We start from the raw sequence: 19,121 nt of genomic DNA, 5'->3' as shown, positions 1-19,121 counted from the left end.
GATTTGTGTTCTGATTCGTCTAAAGACGTATATATTAATGCTTTAATTAACTATTGATTTTTACTCATTTAAAAGCAATGGAAGAAAAGATGAGTCTCATCTCTTGCAAAGAATCCTAGTTTTGAACCTACAAAAGAAGTAAATGCCTCCATTCTGAGATTTTAATAGACTTTCACAAGTATTGCTATCTGATGTTTTGTTGTTACTTTTCTAAGGGCTAACAGTAGAAAACAATACCAGAAGACAGCCAGCCCAAGACAAATGTGGAATTCCTGTTGTTGACCCATTTCTCATGGAAGGATCTGAGAGGAATACAAACGTGTTGCCAGCCAAGCTTGGGAAGCCCAGGGTGGTTGGTGGCCGTGCCGCCCCTGCGATGTCGTGGCCCTGGCTGGTCAGTCTGCAGCACCAAGGACAGCATTACTGTGGAGGTGCTCTGATTGGGAGACAGTGGGTCCTGACAGCGGCACACTGCAACTTCAGGTGTGTGCCCAAGTGGTGCAGGGTTGGGGACAGCAGGGCGGTGCAGAGCTATTTGAGGGTCCACAGCGGGTGCACTCCTTCTGTTCTCCCCATGTCACAAGAAACATTAAGCATCAGCTCCCACTGATACAGTCCCCATCTTGCAAATGAATGAACGTGTTAGGTTTATGAAATTTTCTGTGCTTCACTAATACACTTACTACTAATAGCTTTTAATTTTAAAAGCAGCTTCCTGCCTCTAGGTATAATTTAATTAATAAGTAACTAACAACACCCGCCCATCCATAAAAATGAAGGTAATGATGTCTCAACATTTTTGCATCAGTCTCTCAGCATGGTGCCCAGAGCCGAGGGGCTGCTCAAATGTGGCTTCCTTTCCTCCTTGCTCTCCTCTATGGACTGTCTGATGATCAAACCCAACCCTGAAATAAATATGTAAAGTTTCAAAGAATTTTAAAGAATGTCCTTTAAAGGAACTTTTTTTTTTTCTTTGACTTTATCTGAATCTCGGTCTCAATGTAATATGGAAATATCTGAAAACTCCTTCCTCAAAGGAGTCTTAGCTTGACGTTTTTAATATTATCTCCCAGAAGTAGTGAGACAGTTGACACTGTCATACAATGTCCCATAGCTGAATGAGTAGATATGACATTTTCAGGGTCTCTAAAATTGGCTTTATAATGAAAGCATCTGCTCAAATAACATGGAGAGCAGGAAGCTTCAATGAACCAAAAACTCAATTTCTTTAGTATTCCCCAAGTCTTACTTTTGATATAGCTACATCACAAGAAGGCATCCTTATTAGGGCAGTTTTCAGACTTTCATGTGCTTAAACTTACCTGGGGAGTTTGCTATAAACAGAATCTTAGAATATTAATCCTGAAATTTGATTTGCTGAGTTATGTCTGGGATTCTGCATTCTTAATACACATGCCAGATTTAATGCATGTGGTCCCTAGACATTTCTTTGAGAAACATCGTATTAGGGAGTAGAGTCACTATAACTTTCAGGATAGTTTCAGTGACCATCACATAAGTACATCATATAATGCATAATGATTATAATACATAAAATCATTATCTTGAGGCATCATGAATCTTAATTGTCAAAAATATATTGTACTAAATCATTTTATTTGATGTTATGAAGGCAAGAAAGTAGATGCTTTAAACATTTTATCAAGGATTGAATTAATCAGAAACTCCCATTTTCTAAGAATTCAGGATAATAAGGATATTAATGTAGATTAAAAATTTTAAAGAAAGTTTTGGGGACTAGATTTTGGCAATAATATAACTGGAGTATAGAAGCAAAAAAAATGTTAAAGAATACATTCTTAGTAATTCTGAAAAGTGATGGCCTCATTAAAAGTGGTATCTATTTCCTCACTCTCTTTTCTTATGACAAGTACTGTCACAGACAACCTGGTAATAGGAAGAAGTTACTTGTGGAACACACAAGACAGAGATTTGATACCCGTGAAAGCTGTATATACTCACCCCAGCTTCACAAAATTTCCTCCCAATGATGATATATGCTTGCTGCATCTGGAAAACCCTGTTGAACTAGGTCAGTATGGATAACTCTTTTCCATATTTTGAAACTTTTATCTTCCATCTTGCTTAGAAGTGCTGTATGTACTTTTGAAGTTAAATAATTATTTTAAAATTTTCTTACATTCTAAGATACTTTCTCTAAAAGCTGAAGTATCTGCATAAACATTTTACTGTTATGTGTATTTAATTGACAGAGGTCTAGAGAAGATTTCAGAGAAGTATGTTTTTAACTTTGTCCTATATATTCTCCTGAGACTCTTTATGTTCTATGAGGTTATCCCAAATACTTAGAACATCAGTTTGAACCACCAGATGTTTAATTTTCTGTGCCTTCATAACTTAGTAAAATCTTGGTTTTTAAAAAAATGTTTACTTAAGCCAAAGCTAAGTGAAACTGAGGCATTGTTAATCCTGGCTCTGTCAGGAAGTAGCCATGTGATCTTGGGCATGTTATGTAACTTCTGTGACCTTAGCTTTATTGTTTGTAGAAAGGGAATGGCAGTAACCCACCTACCTACTTAGCACAGGTGAGCATTCAGTGGAAAGGTGTATTGGGGGGAATGTAACTAAGATCTGTGGATAGTTCCCACTTTCACACCCAAGCCTTTCCATGACATCACAGGGTTCTGGGACAGTTTTCTTCCTTTGCTCCAGTTCTCTCCTCTGTTTCTGCCTATAGACCTCCCCTTGTATGTCTTTTCGGTGCATTCATCCTACAAACCCCCAATCATGGTTCAATCTACCATTTGCTTTTCATGCTTTTAAAACTGAGTCAGTGAGAGCATTTAGAACAGTGCTTCTTAACCTTGACTACGCATTATCATCCTCTGAGTTGCTTTAAAAACAAAACAAACAAAACTATCAGCCCAGATACATTTTGGAACAATTAATTACAATCTCAGGATTGGAGCTCTGACATCAGTATTTTTTCTCTTTATCCTGCTTCTTAAATTTATTTTTAGTTAAACTTTCAATGCTGAGATAACTGTAGATTCACATGCAGTTATAGGGAATGGTACAGAGAAACCAAAGTACTTTTTAACCTGGTTTTCACGAATAGTAACATCTTGCAGGATTTGACATTGATATAGTTGAGATACAGAACATTTTTGTCACAGTAAGGATCGATACTGTTGCCCCTTTATAGCCACACCCATTTCCTTCCTCCCCACTCCACCCTCCCCACCCAGACTTCCGTCAACCACAAATCGGTTCTGTTTTTATAATTTTGTCAATTCAAGAGTGTTACATAAATGGAATTATATAATATGTAACCTTTTGTGATTGACTTTTTTCCTGGGCATAACATCCTGGAGCTTCATTTATGTGGTTGCAGGTATCAGTAGTGCATTCCTTTTAATAGCTGAGTAGTGTTCACAGTATGAATGTTTAACCACTCGTAACGTTTAACCATTCATTTGTTGAAGAATATCTGGGTGGTTTCTAGCTTTTAGATATTACAAATAAAGCTCCCACGAACATTTGTGTAAAGGTTGTTTCCTTTTTTTTAATTTAAATAATGCTGGATTGACTATCCTTATGTGTACATTTTTCCAGGTCTATGACTGCCTTAAGATAAATTTCTCGGAAGCAGAAATGCTGGATTTAGGGCATAACTGTTTTCAAGACTCTTGATGTATTTCTAAGTTATAAACACAGCTGGATGTGGAGTACAAGTCAATACATCCCCCTCCTCCATCCTGCCAAATGATGCAATCTGGCAATATCTGTCAGTTTTTAAAGTGTGTGCCTTGTGGTCCAGCAACTCAATCGTCCAGGAATACTGGCACAAATGCACAGATGCATGATCTCAGAAACTTGATGCAGCTTATAAAGGAAAAAATTAAAAGTCTAAATGTTTTCCAATGGGATTTAATAAATCGAGGTACATTCATTACCTGAATACTATATGCTATTAAAAAGAATGATGTAATAATGATGCCATGTAAATGGCATGATCATAAGCTAGTAAATGAAGAATATCAGAATAAGAAAAATGGCTGACTAAAAAAATATGTTGTTAGTAGGAAAATGTTATTTAGCTCAAGGAAATTTGGGAGAAGATACGATAGAGCAATGATTATCTATGAAGGCAGAATAACATAAGATTTGGCACACGCGTAGAGAGATGAGTAGGAAAAGAATAGACAAGTTACAAACAGTTTTATGTAATTTTATTAAGAGATAGCAGTAAAAATAAAGAACATATCATTGATATAAACGGCCTATGACAGCAGATATGCTGACGCATTTAAGTATGTAAAAATTTGGATGAAAATGAAGTTATATAGCCTGGGAAAAAGGGAAAACAAACACAAGAGCACTGCATTCAGTGTGTGTGTGTGTGTGGGGGGCATATATACACACAGACACACAAACCCACAATATTTATATATACGCAGATTTTGGTGATAAGAAAAAATGTAAATGTATAATGTATCAATATATTTTATAATAACCTGTGAAGATAGAATTAGATATAAAAATACTTTTTAGCTGTAAGAATACTTTAACAGTTAAATTGCTACGTGTTTTTCCCCGTTCTTCATATAACATAGTTGAAAAAAGAAGACAATTATAGGGACTTCCCTGGTGGTCCAGTGGTAAAGAATCCACCTTACAATGCAGGGGACGCGGGTTCAACCCCTGGTCCGGAAACTAAGATCCCACATGCCACGGGGCAACTAAGCCCGTGTGCCACAACTACTGAGCCTGCGCGCCTCCACTAGAGAGCCTGCGTGCCACAAACGACAGAGCCCATGTGCCCTGGAACCCGAGAAAACCCACATGCCACAACTAGAGAGAAGCCCGCATGCCACAACAAAGAGCCCACGTGCCGCAACTAAGACCCGACACAGCCAAAAATAAATAAATAATAAAAATCTTAAAAAGAAGACAATTATATTCTTCTCCACTCTCATCTCAAATTCAACAAGGTGATGTCCTGAAGGCACACAGGCAAAAAGACAGATGCACTTTAAAAAATGGTTATGGATGAGAAGCCCCACATTTCAGTGTAGGGCATGTGTTTCTGTTTTCCTAGGAGGATATGGAAATACCTGGAGCAAAGTGGTAACATGTATATTGGGATGATCCCCTCTGAGTAAATAATAGGTGGAATCTTCTGGAAGACTTATTAAATTACAGGGTTAGAAAGGGTACTGTTAGGTCAAAGTAGGTATTTTTAGAGCCATCACTGAAGAGCAAACAGTATAGACAATGTTAATATGAATCTTACGGACTAACTGATATTTGCGTTTTTCTTTCTCATCCTTTTAATTAGGAAAGTTTGTATCTCCAATCTGTTTGCCAGGGAAAGATGATAAAATAAATTTACTTTCCAAATGTATGACTGCTGGATGGGGAATAACTGAACCTCATCGTGAGTATATTTTATTACCTCTTCTAAGATTAGAATCCAAACAAATATATGTGAAGTCTGAGTATACTGTTTACTCATTTTCAATTTTTCTGTATTTTTAATAGGAATGATAGTGGAAAAATTTTTTCATAATGGACCTACAGGTGACTGGTTGGGTTTTAGGCCATCATATTCATTAATACAAGTTCACTGATACTTTTAAAAACTGTGTTGGTAAATGTCTAGTGATGTTATTACCTAATAAATATTTGTGTATGCACACACTCACACACATAATTGTTTTCACAACAGTGTAGATATTTCTATTTTGAAAACCCATACTTGAAGATATATGAGCCTATTCTTAAAGCTGTGAGGCATTTTTCTGAAATGATAGGCTGGTATAAAAGGTAAATGGGTAGATATGATATCACTTATATGTGGACTCTAAAATATGACACAAATGAACTTATTTATGAAACAGAAACAGACTCACAGACAGAGAGAACAGACTTGTGGTTGCCAAGGGGGAGGGGGGGCAGGGGAGGGTTGGAGTGGGAGTTGGGATTAGCAGATGCAAACTATTATATGTAGAATGGATAGACGACAAGGTCCTGTTGTGTAGCACAGGGAACTATATTCAATATCCTGTAATAAACCACAATGGAAAAGAATATGAAAAAATATACATATGTAATAACTGAATCACTCAACTATACTTCAATTAAAAAAAAAGGTAAGTGGGTAGAAAGATTATGTGCAGATATTCTAGTCCATATAAAGATCAAACCCATGACTCTGGTCTCACATACACCCTATTCTGCAAATGAATTAACTACCTACAAATATCCAATAAACTAGTTATTTAGAATGCAATTTCAGTTGTCAGCTTCCAGTCAGTGTCAGCACTTAACCAGAATGTCTGCTCAGCAGAAGTCAAATCAAAAGAATGAGAATGTCGTGAAACCAATGAATTAAAGTATAGACTTAATATGTAAAAAATGTATATTGTTTGCTTTATCAACAACTGATTTGGGTGTAAACTTTGTCTTTTTTGCATAAAGTGATGTTTTTATATCTTCTGAGGACTATACTAAAGACAAAAGAACCCACATAAAATGTTTTTCATTGTTTCTGTTGTATAAGCCACTGTGGAGTGATTATATTAGTTTTTTAGAAGTCACCTAACAGCATCACTATAGTGCTGAGAGGGGCGAATGGGTGGGATTTAACCCTCGGAGTCTGTGTATATATAAGGCTTTTTTTGTTTTATCCTTTAATATCATTTGCCTATGTGTTTTTATTCCTTTTCTACTAGAAGATGAATTTCCTAAAACTGTGCAGCAGGCAAAGGTACCACTGATTAGTAGTACATCTTGTCGAAGCTACTGGGGACTGGATATTAAAAATACCAATATATGCGGAGGGGCTGCAGGATCATCGTCCTGTATGGTAATGAAGGCCTGCACTGATGAGGGCAGGAGTTTTCTCCTCAGTGTGTCTCATGAATGGGTGTTTGCTGACCATAAAAAGGTATAAATGTATGGTAGTTTTAAAATGAAAAGTGAGAGGAGTAAGTACATTGCTAAATTGATGTACTGTGATTGCCAATTTGATATTTTTGTGGATTCTATTCTCAAAAGGAATTACTTGTTCAATTGCTAGGTTCAACTATGTGAAACTGATAACTTTCAACTGTTTTTGATCCACAAAAAAATGATGATTTCTTGTGGTTCAACTTCATAGCTGTATTAGGTAGCTCAAACTACCTACTTCCAGTAGCACTGAAAATATAAAGATGCTTTCACGTAACTCAAAACCGTCATTTAGTCATTTATATTAGATGCTTGAAACTTTCTGCATGGCACAGTCTATTGTCAGCATAAAATAAATTTATGCTAAATGTTCCTTTCAGCCTTGCCTTGAAAATGTAGATTTTGATTTGATTCAGAGATCTGTAACATCAGCCAACTACCTCAGTGGTTGTAGTTCCCTATGCTATTATGAGCAGAAATCAGAGATGACAGTGACTTACACACTGTCGGATCATCCCCTGCAGTTGGGGGTTAGTGTCCGCCATGAATCGTGCAGCCAGGAGAATGAACTTCTCTTTTTGCTGGTTGCAGGGAGATTCTGGAGGACCACTGCAGTGTGCCCAGGATGGGCAGTACAAGCTCATCGGTATTGTGAGCTGGGGCAGCAGTAATTGCCATCCTGACGCACCAACGGTCTTCACCAGAATTTCTGCTTATAGAGACTGGATCACATCTGTCACTGGAGGAGAAGCATGATCACTGGAAGAGCAGCATGGTGGAATTGTGTTCCTAAGTGGGAAAGGAAATACATGACCGCCTACCTGAAAAATACGTCTCTTGTCATTGCTAAAAAACTCAATGTCACTGCCCCCAACCCTTGTCATTGAGAAGCTTGGATTTGGTGTGTACATACATTCAATATTAAACATTGGTCACAGAAAGCTAATGTTGGTTCATGCCTCCTGGGAACTTACAATCTTAAATGTCATTAATTTCAGGTCTAGTGTACCATGTACTATATGTCAAATTTGAGTACCATCACATATACTTTTACTGTTTTTTTAATTTGGTTAACATTGGAAGATATGGAGATGTTATTCACTCCATATAATTCTTTTTTTTTATTTTAAAGATTCTTTTCTTTTAAGCTTTTTAAAAAATTTTATTTAATTTACTTATTTTTGGCTGCACTGGGTCTTTGTTGCTGTCCGTGGGCTTTCTCTAGTTGCACCAAGCAGGGGCCACTCTTCGTTGTGGTGTGCGGGCTTCTCTTGTTGAGGAGCACAGGCTCTAGGCACACAGGCTTCAGTAGTTGTGGCACGTGGCTCAGTAGTTGTGGCACACGGGCTTAATTGCTCCGCAGCATGTGGGATCTTCCTGGACCAGGACTCGAACTGATGTCCCCTGCATTGCCAGGCAGATTTTTTTTTTTTTTTAACATTTTTATTGGAATATAATTGCTTTACAATGGTGTGTTAGTTTCTGCTTTATAACAAAGTGAATCAGCTATACATATACATATATCCCCATATCTCTTCCCTCTTGCATCTCCCTCCCTCCCACCCTCCCTATCCCACCCCTCTAGGTGGTCACAAAGCACTAAGTGGATCTCCCTGTGCTATGCGGCTGCTTCCCACTAGCTATCGGTTTTACATTTGGTAGTGTATATATGTCCATGCCACTCTCTCACTTTGTCCCAGCTTACCCTTCCCCCTCCCCATGTCCTCAAGTCCATTCTCTAGTAGGTCTGCATCTTTATTCCTGTCCTGCCCCTAGGTTTTTCTGACCTTTTTTTTTTAGATTCCATATATATGTGTTAGCATACAGTATTTGTTTTTCTTTCTGACTTCTTTCACTCTGTATGACAGACTCTAGGTCCATCCACCTCACTACAAATAACTCAATTTCGTTTATTTTTATGGCTGAGTAATATTCCATTGTATATATGTGCCACATCTTCTTTATTCATTCATCTGTTGATGGACACTTGGGTTGCTTCCATGTCCTGGCTATTGTAAATAGATCTGCAATGAACATTGTGGTACATGACTTTTTTTTTTTTTTTTTCATGACTCTTTTTGAATTATGGTTTTCTCAGGGTATATGCCCAGTAGTGGGATTGCTGGGTCGTATGGTAGTTCTATTTTTAGTTTTTTAAGGAACCTCCATACTGTTCTCCATAGTGGCTGTATCAATTTACATTCCCACCAACAGTGCAAGAGGGTTCCCTTTTCTCCACACCCTAACATTTATTGTTTGTAGATTTTTTGATGACGGGCATTCTGACTGGTGTGAGATATCTCATTGTAGTTTTGATGTGCATTTCTCTGTTGAGTAATGATGTTGAGCATCCTTTCATGTGTTTGTTGGGCATCTGCATATCTTCTTTGGAGAAATGTCTATGTAGGTCTTCTACCCAGTTTTGGATTGGGCTGTTCTTTTGATATTGAGCTGGCAGGCAGATTCTTAACCACTGTGCCACCAGGGAAGCCCTCACTCCATATAATTCCTAATTTTACTCACATAGAACAGTGCCCTATGCGCAGGTTTACAGGAATGGTCCCTGTAAGTTTCACAATTTCAGTGAGCAATTGACATTTAAGAAATTATTTATCAGGCTTATCATTTGATTTTTAAATTTTTAGATAAAATCTTAGGATATTTCACTTGTTTACAAAACATTTATCTGAACTTCAGCTGACCAATACCCTCATCTCTCTAGGCTTAGCCAAAAACTAAGGAAGGTGCCTGAGCCTGGATACTTAATGCCAAAGCCCATCACAGAGATATATAATACAGAATAAGAAGTCTGAAGCAACTATTTTTTCTTATTTTCCACCAAAATTTATCATTTGGTTTCCAAAATTACAGCATTCAAAAAAGGAGGATAGTTTTAACTTTTTAGGTAAGCACAATATAACCTAATCAAAGAACAACTCATAAAGATATTAGCAAAAAATAAATACTTTTTTTCCTTTCTTTCTCTGATCTCCCTTTCTCTCACCCCCCCTGTCCCTACCCCTCTCTTTTTCTCTTTCTGTCTCTCCTCTCTTTTGCAAATGCTATAAAGGGAAAATATTTTGAATTTTTTGAATTAGTATTTACTAAAAACCTCTTACATGAATATTGGTCTAAACTGCTTTAATTAATTTAAATTATACTCTTTGATAGGGACTCAGTAAATTGAAAGATGAGATTTACAATAAGGATTCTCTAATTCTTATGTTAATTTGTTTTGTACCATTTTTACTTTGTCTCATTGAATTTCTCTCATCTTTTCAATCAGATAACATTAAGGGGGGTTAAAGATGGGCTGTATTAAAATGTCAGGCCTGTCTAAAGCTTTCTTCTTCACAGTATGATCTGAAGGTGGTTAATTTTGGTACTGGCACAATCTCTGACCTCCTGGGACAGTGATCTGGTGGTGATGCTTGAGGGCTCTGTCAGCAAAGGACGAAGGGTTAGCATTCCATGTACTACCTAAGGAAGCTGCCTGACTTTCATACGAGGGTCAGAGACTGGTGCTCTGTTTTCAGCTTGAGTTGGCAGTAATTTTCAAATTGTTCTGTATTTAATCTTTTCCCTATTGAATAGAACTGTGTTAGACTATTTTACTATGTTAGACTGTTTTACTTGCCCTTTCTCTAGTTGAAAGCCAATTTAACTCAGGAGGGACATAAGCTTTATTTCTTACTTTGACTGTTTCTTCTTCCCAAGAACTCTTTTTTATTCTTTCATTTCAAGGTCAAGCTCTATGTGGATTAGACTACAATCAATTTTGTAAACTGATATAGTCTGTAAGGGTTACATAGCCAAATTAAAAAAAAATTAGAGACCTAATAACCTAAGTTTTCACTCATGTGTGTATTTAAAAATGTCCTCGTTGAGCACCTACTGTGTGTCAAGTAGGGGCACCTTGAAAAAGGAAGTTTCCCTTATCTTAGCATCTCATTCTAGTGGAGAAGAACAATATACAAAGGTAATTCCAATTCCACATGCCATGGGAGCTGCCAGTCTAGGAGGGAACAACCAACACTTTCTGCAAGGATGGATGGAGGTTCTGCAGGAGAAGTAATGTTTGAGCTGAGTTTTAAAGCTCAAGTATTAGTTGATTTGATTTTTGTTTTATGTTTTAATGTTTTATACACCAATATCTTACGTTAAAGAAATCTGTATCAAGCTCTTTTCCTATTAACAATTACACATACTCTGAATCTCTCCTGTCATTTGGATTGTTGGAACATTTTGTTATTCATTCTTAAGCCATAAATTGCATTACTTCACTTTCTCTAACCCTCCGTCTTGTCTTTTTTTTTTTTTTAAAAAAAATATTTATTTACTTATTTGGCTGTGCTGGTCTTAGTTGTGGCACGTGGGATCTAGTTCCCTGACCAGGGATCGAACCCGGGCCCCCTACTTTGGGAGCACGGAGTTTTAACCACTGGACCACCAGGGTAGTCCCCTACATCTTGTCTTTTTCATAAAATTTTCAACAATATAGTTCCAACATTTCATGCATATTCTTTGTCAATTTAACAGTCAACAACTTAAGCCTGACAAGTGTCTAATTCTCACCAAAGATTAACAGCTTTGGGCACTTACCTGATTTCATCTTGGTCTCAACTTTATTATCAGTAGCATGATCACTTTCATTTTTCTATCCCCCACAGATATTTATAAAATAAGAGTAAATTTAAACCAAATTGTCAGATAGTGGTAACACAAACAACTGCTGGGGCCGAAATAACTAAGAATCTCTTAAAGAGGCAAAATGAAGTGGGGGAATTATAACAGAGGCAATTAAGCTAGAGTAATTAAGACAGGGTGGTATTGCTGCAGAGATAAACTGATCAAGAGAACAGAATACAAAAGCAAGAAATAGCGCCATCTTACATTCTCTAAATTGGCAAAATGCATAGTGTGACAAGATAAACAGATAATGAGAATGTGGAGTGGAGGGGAACTCTCCTCACGGCTGGGGGTGGGGTGCAACTCAGATAACATGGGTAAAACTGAAGATGCCAATGTCTTCTGAGCCAGCAATTCTACCTCTAGGTAAATGCCCTAGAGCATTGTCTTCAACCATGGCAATTAAATGAAAACATCTGGGGCATGGAGGGGGGTAATTTTTTTTTTTTTTACTATTTATTTATTTGGCTGTACCAGGTCTTAGTTGCGTGGCACGTGGGATCTAGTTCCCTGACCAGGGATCGAACCCAGGCCCCCTGCACTGGGAGTGCTGAGTCTTAACCACTAAGGCACCAGGGAAGTCCTAGGGGTAATTTTTTTAACTCCCTACATGATGCTAATGTGCAGTCAGGTTTGGGAACAGTGTCCTAGGAAAGTGATGCAACCATGACCACTAAACATGTACAGGAAAGTTTATAGAAATGTGAATATCAGCAAAAGCCGGACTTCCCAATGTCCACTAGAGAAGCATGGATAATCAAAATCTATATAGTATACTCACACAGCAGTAAAATATATGACATTCCACAGGCTCTTTAGGTGAATCTTAAAAGCAATGCTGAGCTTAAAAAGCAAATTTCAGAAGAGTAGGTACCTTATAAAGCTCAGAAACAGGCAAAATTAAACTGCTTAGGCTTCATATATGGTTGAAAAAAATGCCAGGGAAAATAACCCACCATTCAGAGCAGTGGGCGGGGGGTGTGGGGATAGGATGGAGGAACCACACACAAGTGGTATTAATAATTTTCTAGTTAAGTTGGTGGTGGTTTTACAGATGTTTATGATCTTGCTCCATAACTTACATAATACTTCTGTGTACACAGTATAAGTATACTTACAGACCTTTTAAATAATACTAGCTTCTCAGCATAGAACCTATTCTTCTCTCCAGGTAATTAGAGTTCCACACTCATTCGGAGCATTATACCCTTGCATTTTCGGCAGTTCCCTCTGCCTAGAAAGCACAAATTGTCACTGACACTTGCATTCCCTGATGTCACTATTTAACTTTGCTTAGTTAACACTGGCAATTACATTTTCTACCATCTATTCTCTTCCAGGGGAAAAGGGTTTAACATTTGTTTATCTTCTAGGTGCCAGATATTACTTGACATTTCCATTTAGGTCATTTAATCATTAAAACTAATCTTATGAAAATGTTTTGAATGTAATATTAATAACCCCTGGGAATAGGGATTAAGTGTTGGTTCTTGGGTTCAAATCCCGCCTTCATCGCCAACTAGTGTTATGACTTTGGGCAAGTTAGTCTCCTTATACTTCCATTTTCTCATCTATAAAGTGGAGGTAATAAAAAAACCTATTCATACAGATATCCTATAGTTAAAGTTTATAAATTCAAACCACTTAAAAAAGTGGCTGGCACCTAGTAAACTTTCAATTCATGTTAGTTATTATTTTGTGCATTTTTCTAAAATAAAGTTTTAAAGAGGATTCCCCCCCCCCCCAACCTGACCTTGGATCCTTTAAAAAATACTTGAAGAGAATAGTTAAAAAATTGTTACATAGGGAGGGTGGGAGGGAGGGAGACGCAAAAGGGAAGAGATATGGGAACATATGTATAACTGATTCACTTTGTTATAAAGCAGAAACTAACACACCATTGTAAAGCAATTGTACCCCAATAAAGATGTTAAAAAAAAAATTGTTACAAAAATGGATGAAACTCAAAATCATTATGCTAATTGAAAGAAGCCAGTCGCAACAGACTACATGTTAGGATTCCACTTACATGGAATGTAGACAAATTTATAGACAGAAAGCAGAACAGTGGTTCCCTAAGGTTATGGGTAAGTGCAAGAAATAACAAAATGGGGGTGATGGAAATGTTCTAAAATTAGATTATGGTGATGGTTGCACAACTGCATAAATTTACTAAAATCATGGAATTGTACACTTACAAATTGTTTTTTAAGGAACAGTTCCAGGATTTTTACTTTAATGGCACTTTTATCAGGATGGGTAAAATCTGATTAAACTCTCATGTTTGAATGTAGTCAAAATCCAGCAATACACTGTTATGTGTGCAGGCAGAGGCTATGTCATATGTTACTTGGGGAGAGGTTGATTTTATTAAGCCTTGCTGTTCAAGAATACAGTACAGCTTTCTAATTTTTCTGTTCTTTTTTATGTCTCCATTTTGTTTTTCAAAAATTCTCTTCATAATTTCCCTAAGGATTTAATTGGGGAATGACAATCCCATTAGGCTACCTTAGTAGCTTTCCATGTGCCAACTTCTTTACATATATTAATTTAATTCTGAGCGCAATTGTATCAGAAAGGCATTCTCTTTCCCATTTTACCCATGAGATTGAAGCTAGGGAGGCTGACTTGTTTTACATCAAACATCTGGTTTCAGAGAAGAAATAACACATAGATTTTTCTGATTACAGACTTTAATTACTATATCACATGGCTGATGGGTGTTTTCAGAAGATAATGTAGGCAAGAGTGTGGAGTTTGGACTGGGGAGATAAGACTGGGAGCATGGAGAGATTGGAATTGGGCTGGCTTCATTCACATACTTGAACATGAGAAGGAAAATAAAATGGAGAGAGGTAAAAAGAAGACTTACGTGTAATAAGGGAGGTTCAGTTTTCAGAGAGCTTAAAAATAGTATAAATTTCCTTGAATCCACCAGGAATTACTTGCCAGCTGCTGGTTAAAAAGACGTTACTACAGTAGTTTGAAGGAATTAGGATTTTTATTCTCTTACTTAAATGGAGTCAGGCAGCTGATAGGCAGCTCTACAAAGTTAGAGGGCCTGCAGCTTTTCCTGTCTTCCTCCTCCACCATCCTCAGTGTATCAATTCAATCCTCAAGTCATAAAATTGCTGCAGGGCTCAGGTCATCGCAGTCACATTCCAAGATTGGAAATGAGGGAGGGCAAGGAGAAAAGGGGATAAATGACTTTCATAAAAGCCCTACTCAGTGACTATTATTTACATAACTACCTGCCAAGCCTGGGAATATAGTTCTTCACTTGGGTTTACTGTCCAGGATTCTGGTTCTAAAGAAGGAGAGAAGAGTATTTACATGGCAACCAGAAGTCTCTCCCACATATCTAATTATAATACTTTGCATTAATTTTACTTTTATTACCTTTTCTAAGAATAGTGCAAAAGAAAGTCAATTAAAAAGTGATACTGTGATTGTATAAAGCAAAAATTATAATTCTTTATTTCACTGCTATCCTTTTCCCATTTCCGCTAGTTATCATTTTTAATAGTCCAGGACATCTCATAACAATAATTGGAGTTTCAGAAGGAGAAAATAGAGAAAATGGAGGTGAGAAATTAATCAAGGAAACAAATCAAGAAAACTTCCTAGAACTTAAGGGTATGTGTTGTCAGGTGGAAAGAACGCACTGGATGCCTAGCACAAGAGTGAAGACGGACCCAGATCACAGATGTCACTGTGAAGCTTAAAGGCACTGGGGACAAGAAAATTACATAAGATTCCAGAGAAAAACAGGTCTCATACATAGGGTCAAGAATCTGAGTGGCTTTAGACTTCTCATCAGGAATATTTAAATGCACAAAGATGCTTTGCCATGTGGACTTCTCCACTGGGCTTCTTGAGTGGGCTGATGACAAAACAGCTGCATTTCCCCAAAGGATGATCCAAGAGAGAGCAAGGGGGAGCTGCACTGTCCTTTATGGCCTTTGCTAGCACCCTTTAAACTTTATAATAATTGTTTTTTTTAATTCATCCTGGACAAATCATATAGTTTAACTGAATCAAGCCTATCTGCTTGGTGTATAGACCAAAAAAAAAAAAAATTACTAATTTCCCAGCCTCATTTTTTCCATCTTTTGCCTCCAAATGAAAGACTCTAATGGGTTCCTGTGTGTTCCTTCAGCATGGACTTGGCTTAGGATAGACATGACGTTAATGGCTTCTCCTACCTCAGACTCAGCAATCCCCATCTCTATTATGATGGGAGTGCCAAAGGGCACTCAATGTGATATAGAGCATCACCCTTATAGATGGATGTGATACCAAAGCAGCAGCCTCAATCTGTGTCAAGGACTCAGATCTTTAATGAGGTTCCCCCAACCTAATTACCCTCCATTAGAGGAAAAATCAACTTCTGACCAAGTTTACTCATGCAGACTGGTTCATGAGACGGTGGAGGGCAGGGGGGAACAGGTCTGACTGGCTTCTTTCCTTCTAAGACCCAGACAGGGAGGAGGGGGACCTCACTATTGTTGGTTCAACTATCCTTTACTTAGAAAAACAAGTTTAATTCATAAGAGTATTTGTCAGGTTAGGTCCTGTTGAACAGTAAGATATACAAATGTATTCATAATTTTTAGTCAAAGCATCTGAACTCTGACCATGTATTATTTACATATTTAGCTGCTTCTATATTTTTTATATGATAGGAAAATCAACTTATGGACATATCTCATATATGGGATGGAAATTATTTGACCTTTTTAGCTCAACATCAGTGGTATATAATCATATCAGAAAATGGAAAAATGTCTTCTGCTGTGCTCAGTTGAAAGTTGATTTTCTTTCTGTCATATCATCCTGGGTTTTTTTCCTTTCTAATTATGATAGTTTGTCACATACATAAAAATCACAGAGTCTGGTGTACAGCATGAAACTGGAAATAGTCTTAATGAAGGAAATTGACTGGTCACTGGGATTGGTAGCTAGTGACTGAATCTGAGGTTAGTGGTGCCATTGACTTTTGTAGATACAGTGCAGAAGAAACAGATTTGGGGTAAATTATAAAATCCACTTGGGATATATTGAATTTGAGGTGTTTCTGGGGCATTCATATAGCAAAAAGTATTAACTTACCTTAATTTTGTTGCTTACTTGCTAAAACTTTTATGCAAACTACAGAGAACTAAAAAAAGAAAAAAACAAACAAAAACCAGTATGAAAACACCTTTTGATCATTTGCACAAAATACAGGTTGTTTAGCACCAGTTGTTAATTCCCAATCTAACATCTATCTCCCAGTTCTCTTTTGTGGGCAATGTTACCAAACCAGGTTCGTTTTACCTAGCGCACAGCAAGCCCAAGTGCTGAGATGCTGAGGTTTGCAGCAAAGGCAGGGTTTTTCCACACGGCAGCCAAGCGAGGGGGCTGGAGGGCAAATCTCAAATTTGCCTTCCTGAAGGCAAGGGGCTCTCTGGGTATTTATGGAATAAAGAAGCAGGGCGGTCTCAGTGGGGGAGCATGGAGAAGGGTGATGGGAAAAGGTGAGGTAATGGTCATTCTGTGCAGGCCTAACTAAGCTATGGGCCACTGCACCTTCAAAAGGTCACCAAGTGGACACTCCACATGCCCAGTTGTAGGGTTGGTGATCCCATCCAGCCTTAACCAGCTCAGCTTGAGCTAGACACAGATGACCCCAAGTTCCTTGAAAATAACTCGGGCAAATATCTTATTGTTTAGGCTATGTGCTGCTTGGAGGACAAGCAAGTCTTAAAATGACCTTGATTAGTGAAGGCAGGTGAAACGGATTTGACTAATCATTACCCACAGTTTCATAATACATAATGGACATATTTTTTTTCCTTGGAAGCAAATTGTTTTCTAGATATAACTACACCAATAACATAGGATTAAGTACTCGCCCCTCTTTCTAGTTAAGCAAGGTTTCAATCTTCAGGAGGAAATTTAGTCTTGACTTAGTATTATAGGAGATGGTGAGCTGTTTTTTAAATAAGCAGGATCAAATTAGTCAGTTTTGTTTCACTGGGCCATCCAACTCTTATGGGATAGTTGTTACCCTGAAAGTAGACTACTCTAGAGACCAGGCATCCAGTGTAACTAAGTGAACAACAACCAGCTTCCAGCCACACAAGACCTCAAACAATCAGACCTACAAAGGAAGGGCTGATGGTGCATTTGTGGCTAAGATAAAGAAGCACTTTAGATATGTATTAACTCATTTAGTCCTTATAAAAATCTTTGAGACATTATAGTACAATTTTATAGATGAAGAAAAGAGGACAAAATAATGAAATAATGTGCCCAAGGTCACATGCTAGTAAGTTATTGAACTGGAATTTTAACCCAGGAAATCCTAGCTACAGTGTCTATGATCTTAGACATCACATTATGCTTCTTCATAAATATGTGAAGGAGGCAGAAACTTTATATCAGTTTAGAGTTGGTTTAAAGTTTTTGGACTAATCCTGAAATGAAAGTCTGGAAATGAAATTGCATCAGTGGAAACTCTTTATCTGCCCTTATTTTCTAGGACAGTTTAAATTTAGTAAAATTTCATATTTCAATAAACGTTAATTCAATAAACAAAATGATGACTGCTCCTTCGAAAGGCAGTTTAGTCTTGTGGTCAAGATTTCCCTGCCTCTCCCAGCTATCTGACATTGGGTAAATCACTTAACTGCCACTTGACTCAATTTCCTTATCTATTAAATGGGTAAATAATGTTATTACCGTACACAGTTGTAAAAGATTAAACGAGATGAGGAAAGTAAAGCATATAAATATTGCTTACTGGGGAAGAAAAATCAGTGCTTACCATTTAAGAATTAGTCATTATTACGCTTTTGTTAGAATTTTTGGTCAATAAATCATAAAATTAAAAATCTCAATGTTTGGAAAATCTGGTAACACATGGGCTTGCTCTTGAGCCCTTTTTTTCCAAAGTCCCCTCTGTTACCTCTTATAATATGAAGTGTTAGGGAAAAAAGGTGAATGAAGTATTAATTTTCTTTCTCAACAAATATTCGAGTGCATAGAAAAGTATTGGTGATATAAGAATGAGGAAGACACATGTGATTTCTTACAGAGCTTACCATCTAGAAGACAAGAAAAACATTTAACAAATAATTTAAAAGCGTTACCTGTGCCTGGAAAGGAAAGTTTAAACGTTCTTGACAGAAGAAAATAAAGGGGCACAAAACGTGGTGCAGAGTTTGTAAGAGTAATACGGATAGGGCTGCAAATGTTAATTCCTGCGCCCAAGTATCTCATTCCTAACGAAGTACTATTAGAGGAGTTGAGATTCTTTCTGTGGTCTCTAAGTATCCGTTGGTAGGTAACAAAGCTCTCCTTGGAGAAGTTAATTCCTTGCTAGCCACGTGGTCACAAGTGAAATAAGTTTAAACCTCCATTCTTCTTACCCGAGCCCCCTTAACTCGGCTCACACCTCTTGATTCACAAAGCACTTCGTCAGCGAAAGGAATATCGCGAGAACTCTACAC

General features: G+C 37.4%; 1 protein-coding gene and 1 long non-coding RNA gene across 2 annotated transcripts; one reads left to right on the top strand and one right to left on the bottom strand.

Annotated features, from left to right (window-relative positions):
* Positions 1-240: 240 nt before the first annotated feature.
* Positions 241-7,703, top strand: LOC137201751 (chymotrypsinogen B-like). The gene is made up of 5 exons (XM_067696050.1): positions 241-483; positions 1,893-2,053; positions 5,324-5,422; positions 6,720-6,853; positions 7,528-7,703. The coding sequence occupies exons 1-5, from the start codon at positions 293-295 to the stop codon at positions 7,690-7,692; spliced, it is 750 nt and encodes a 249-aa protein (XP_067552151.1). The 5' UTR covers positions 241-292; the 3' UTR covers positions 7,693-7,703.
* On the bottom strand, positions 4,198-19,105 carry LOC137201752 (uncharacterized). The gene is made up of 3 exons (XR_010932306.1): positions 18,762-19,105; positions 14,498-16,786; positions 4,198-8,340 (listed from the first exon to the last, which is right to left on the bottom strand). It is a non-coding gene; the product is annotated as an uncharacterized lncRNA (long non-coding RNA).
* Positions 19,106-19,121: the final 16 nt, after the last annotated feature.

Source organism: Pseudorca crassidens, chromosome 11, assembly GCF_039906515.1.
Source record: "Pseudorca crassidens isolate mPseCra1 chromosome 11, mPseCra1.hap1, whole genome shotgun sequence".
Classification (NCBI taxonomy): domain Eukaryota; kingdom Metazoa; phylum Chordata; class Mammalia; order Artiodactyla; family Delphinidae; genus Pseudorca; species Pseudorca crassidens.
This window is presented reverse-complemented; position numbering and strand designations above follow the sequence as displayed.

Excerpts from the sequence above, each read along its gene's own strand:
- LOC137201751 (XM_067696050.1), top strand. The coding sequence starts at position 293 with ATGGAAGGATCTGAGAGGAATACAAACGTGTTGCCAGCCAAGCTTGGG. Across the intron at positions 484-1,892 it reads GCGGCACACTGCAACTTCAG|TACTGTCACAGACAACCTGG; the intron begins GTGTGTGCCCAA and ends TCTTATGACAAG. Across the intron at positions 2,054-5,323 it reads GGAAAACCCTGTTGAACTAG|GAAAGTTTGTATCTCCAATC; the intron begins GTCAGTATGGAT and ends CCTTTTAATTAG.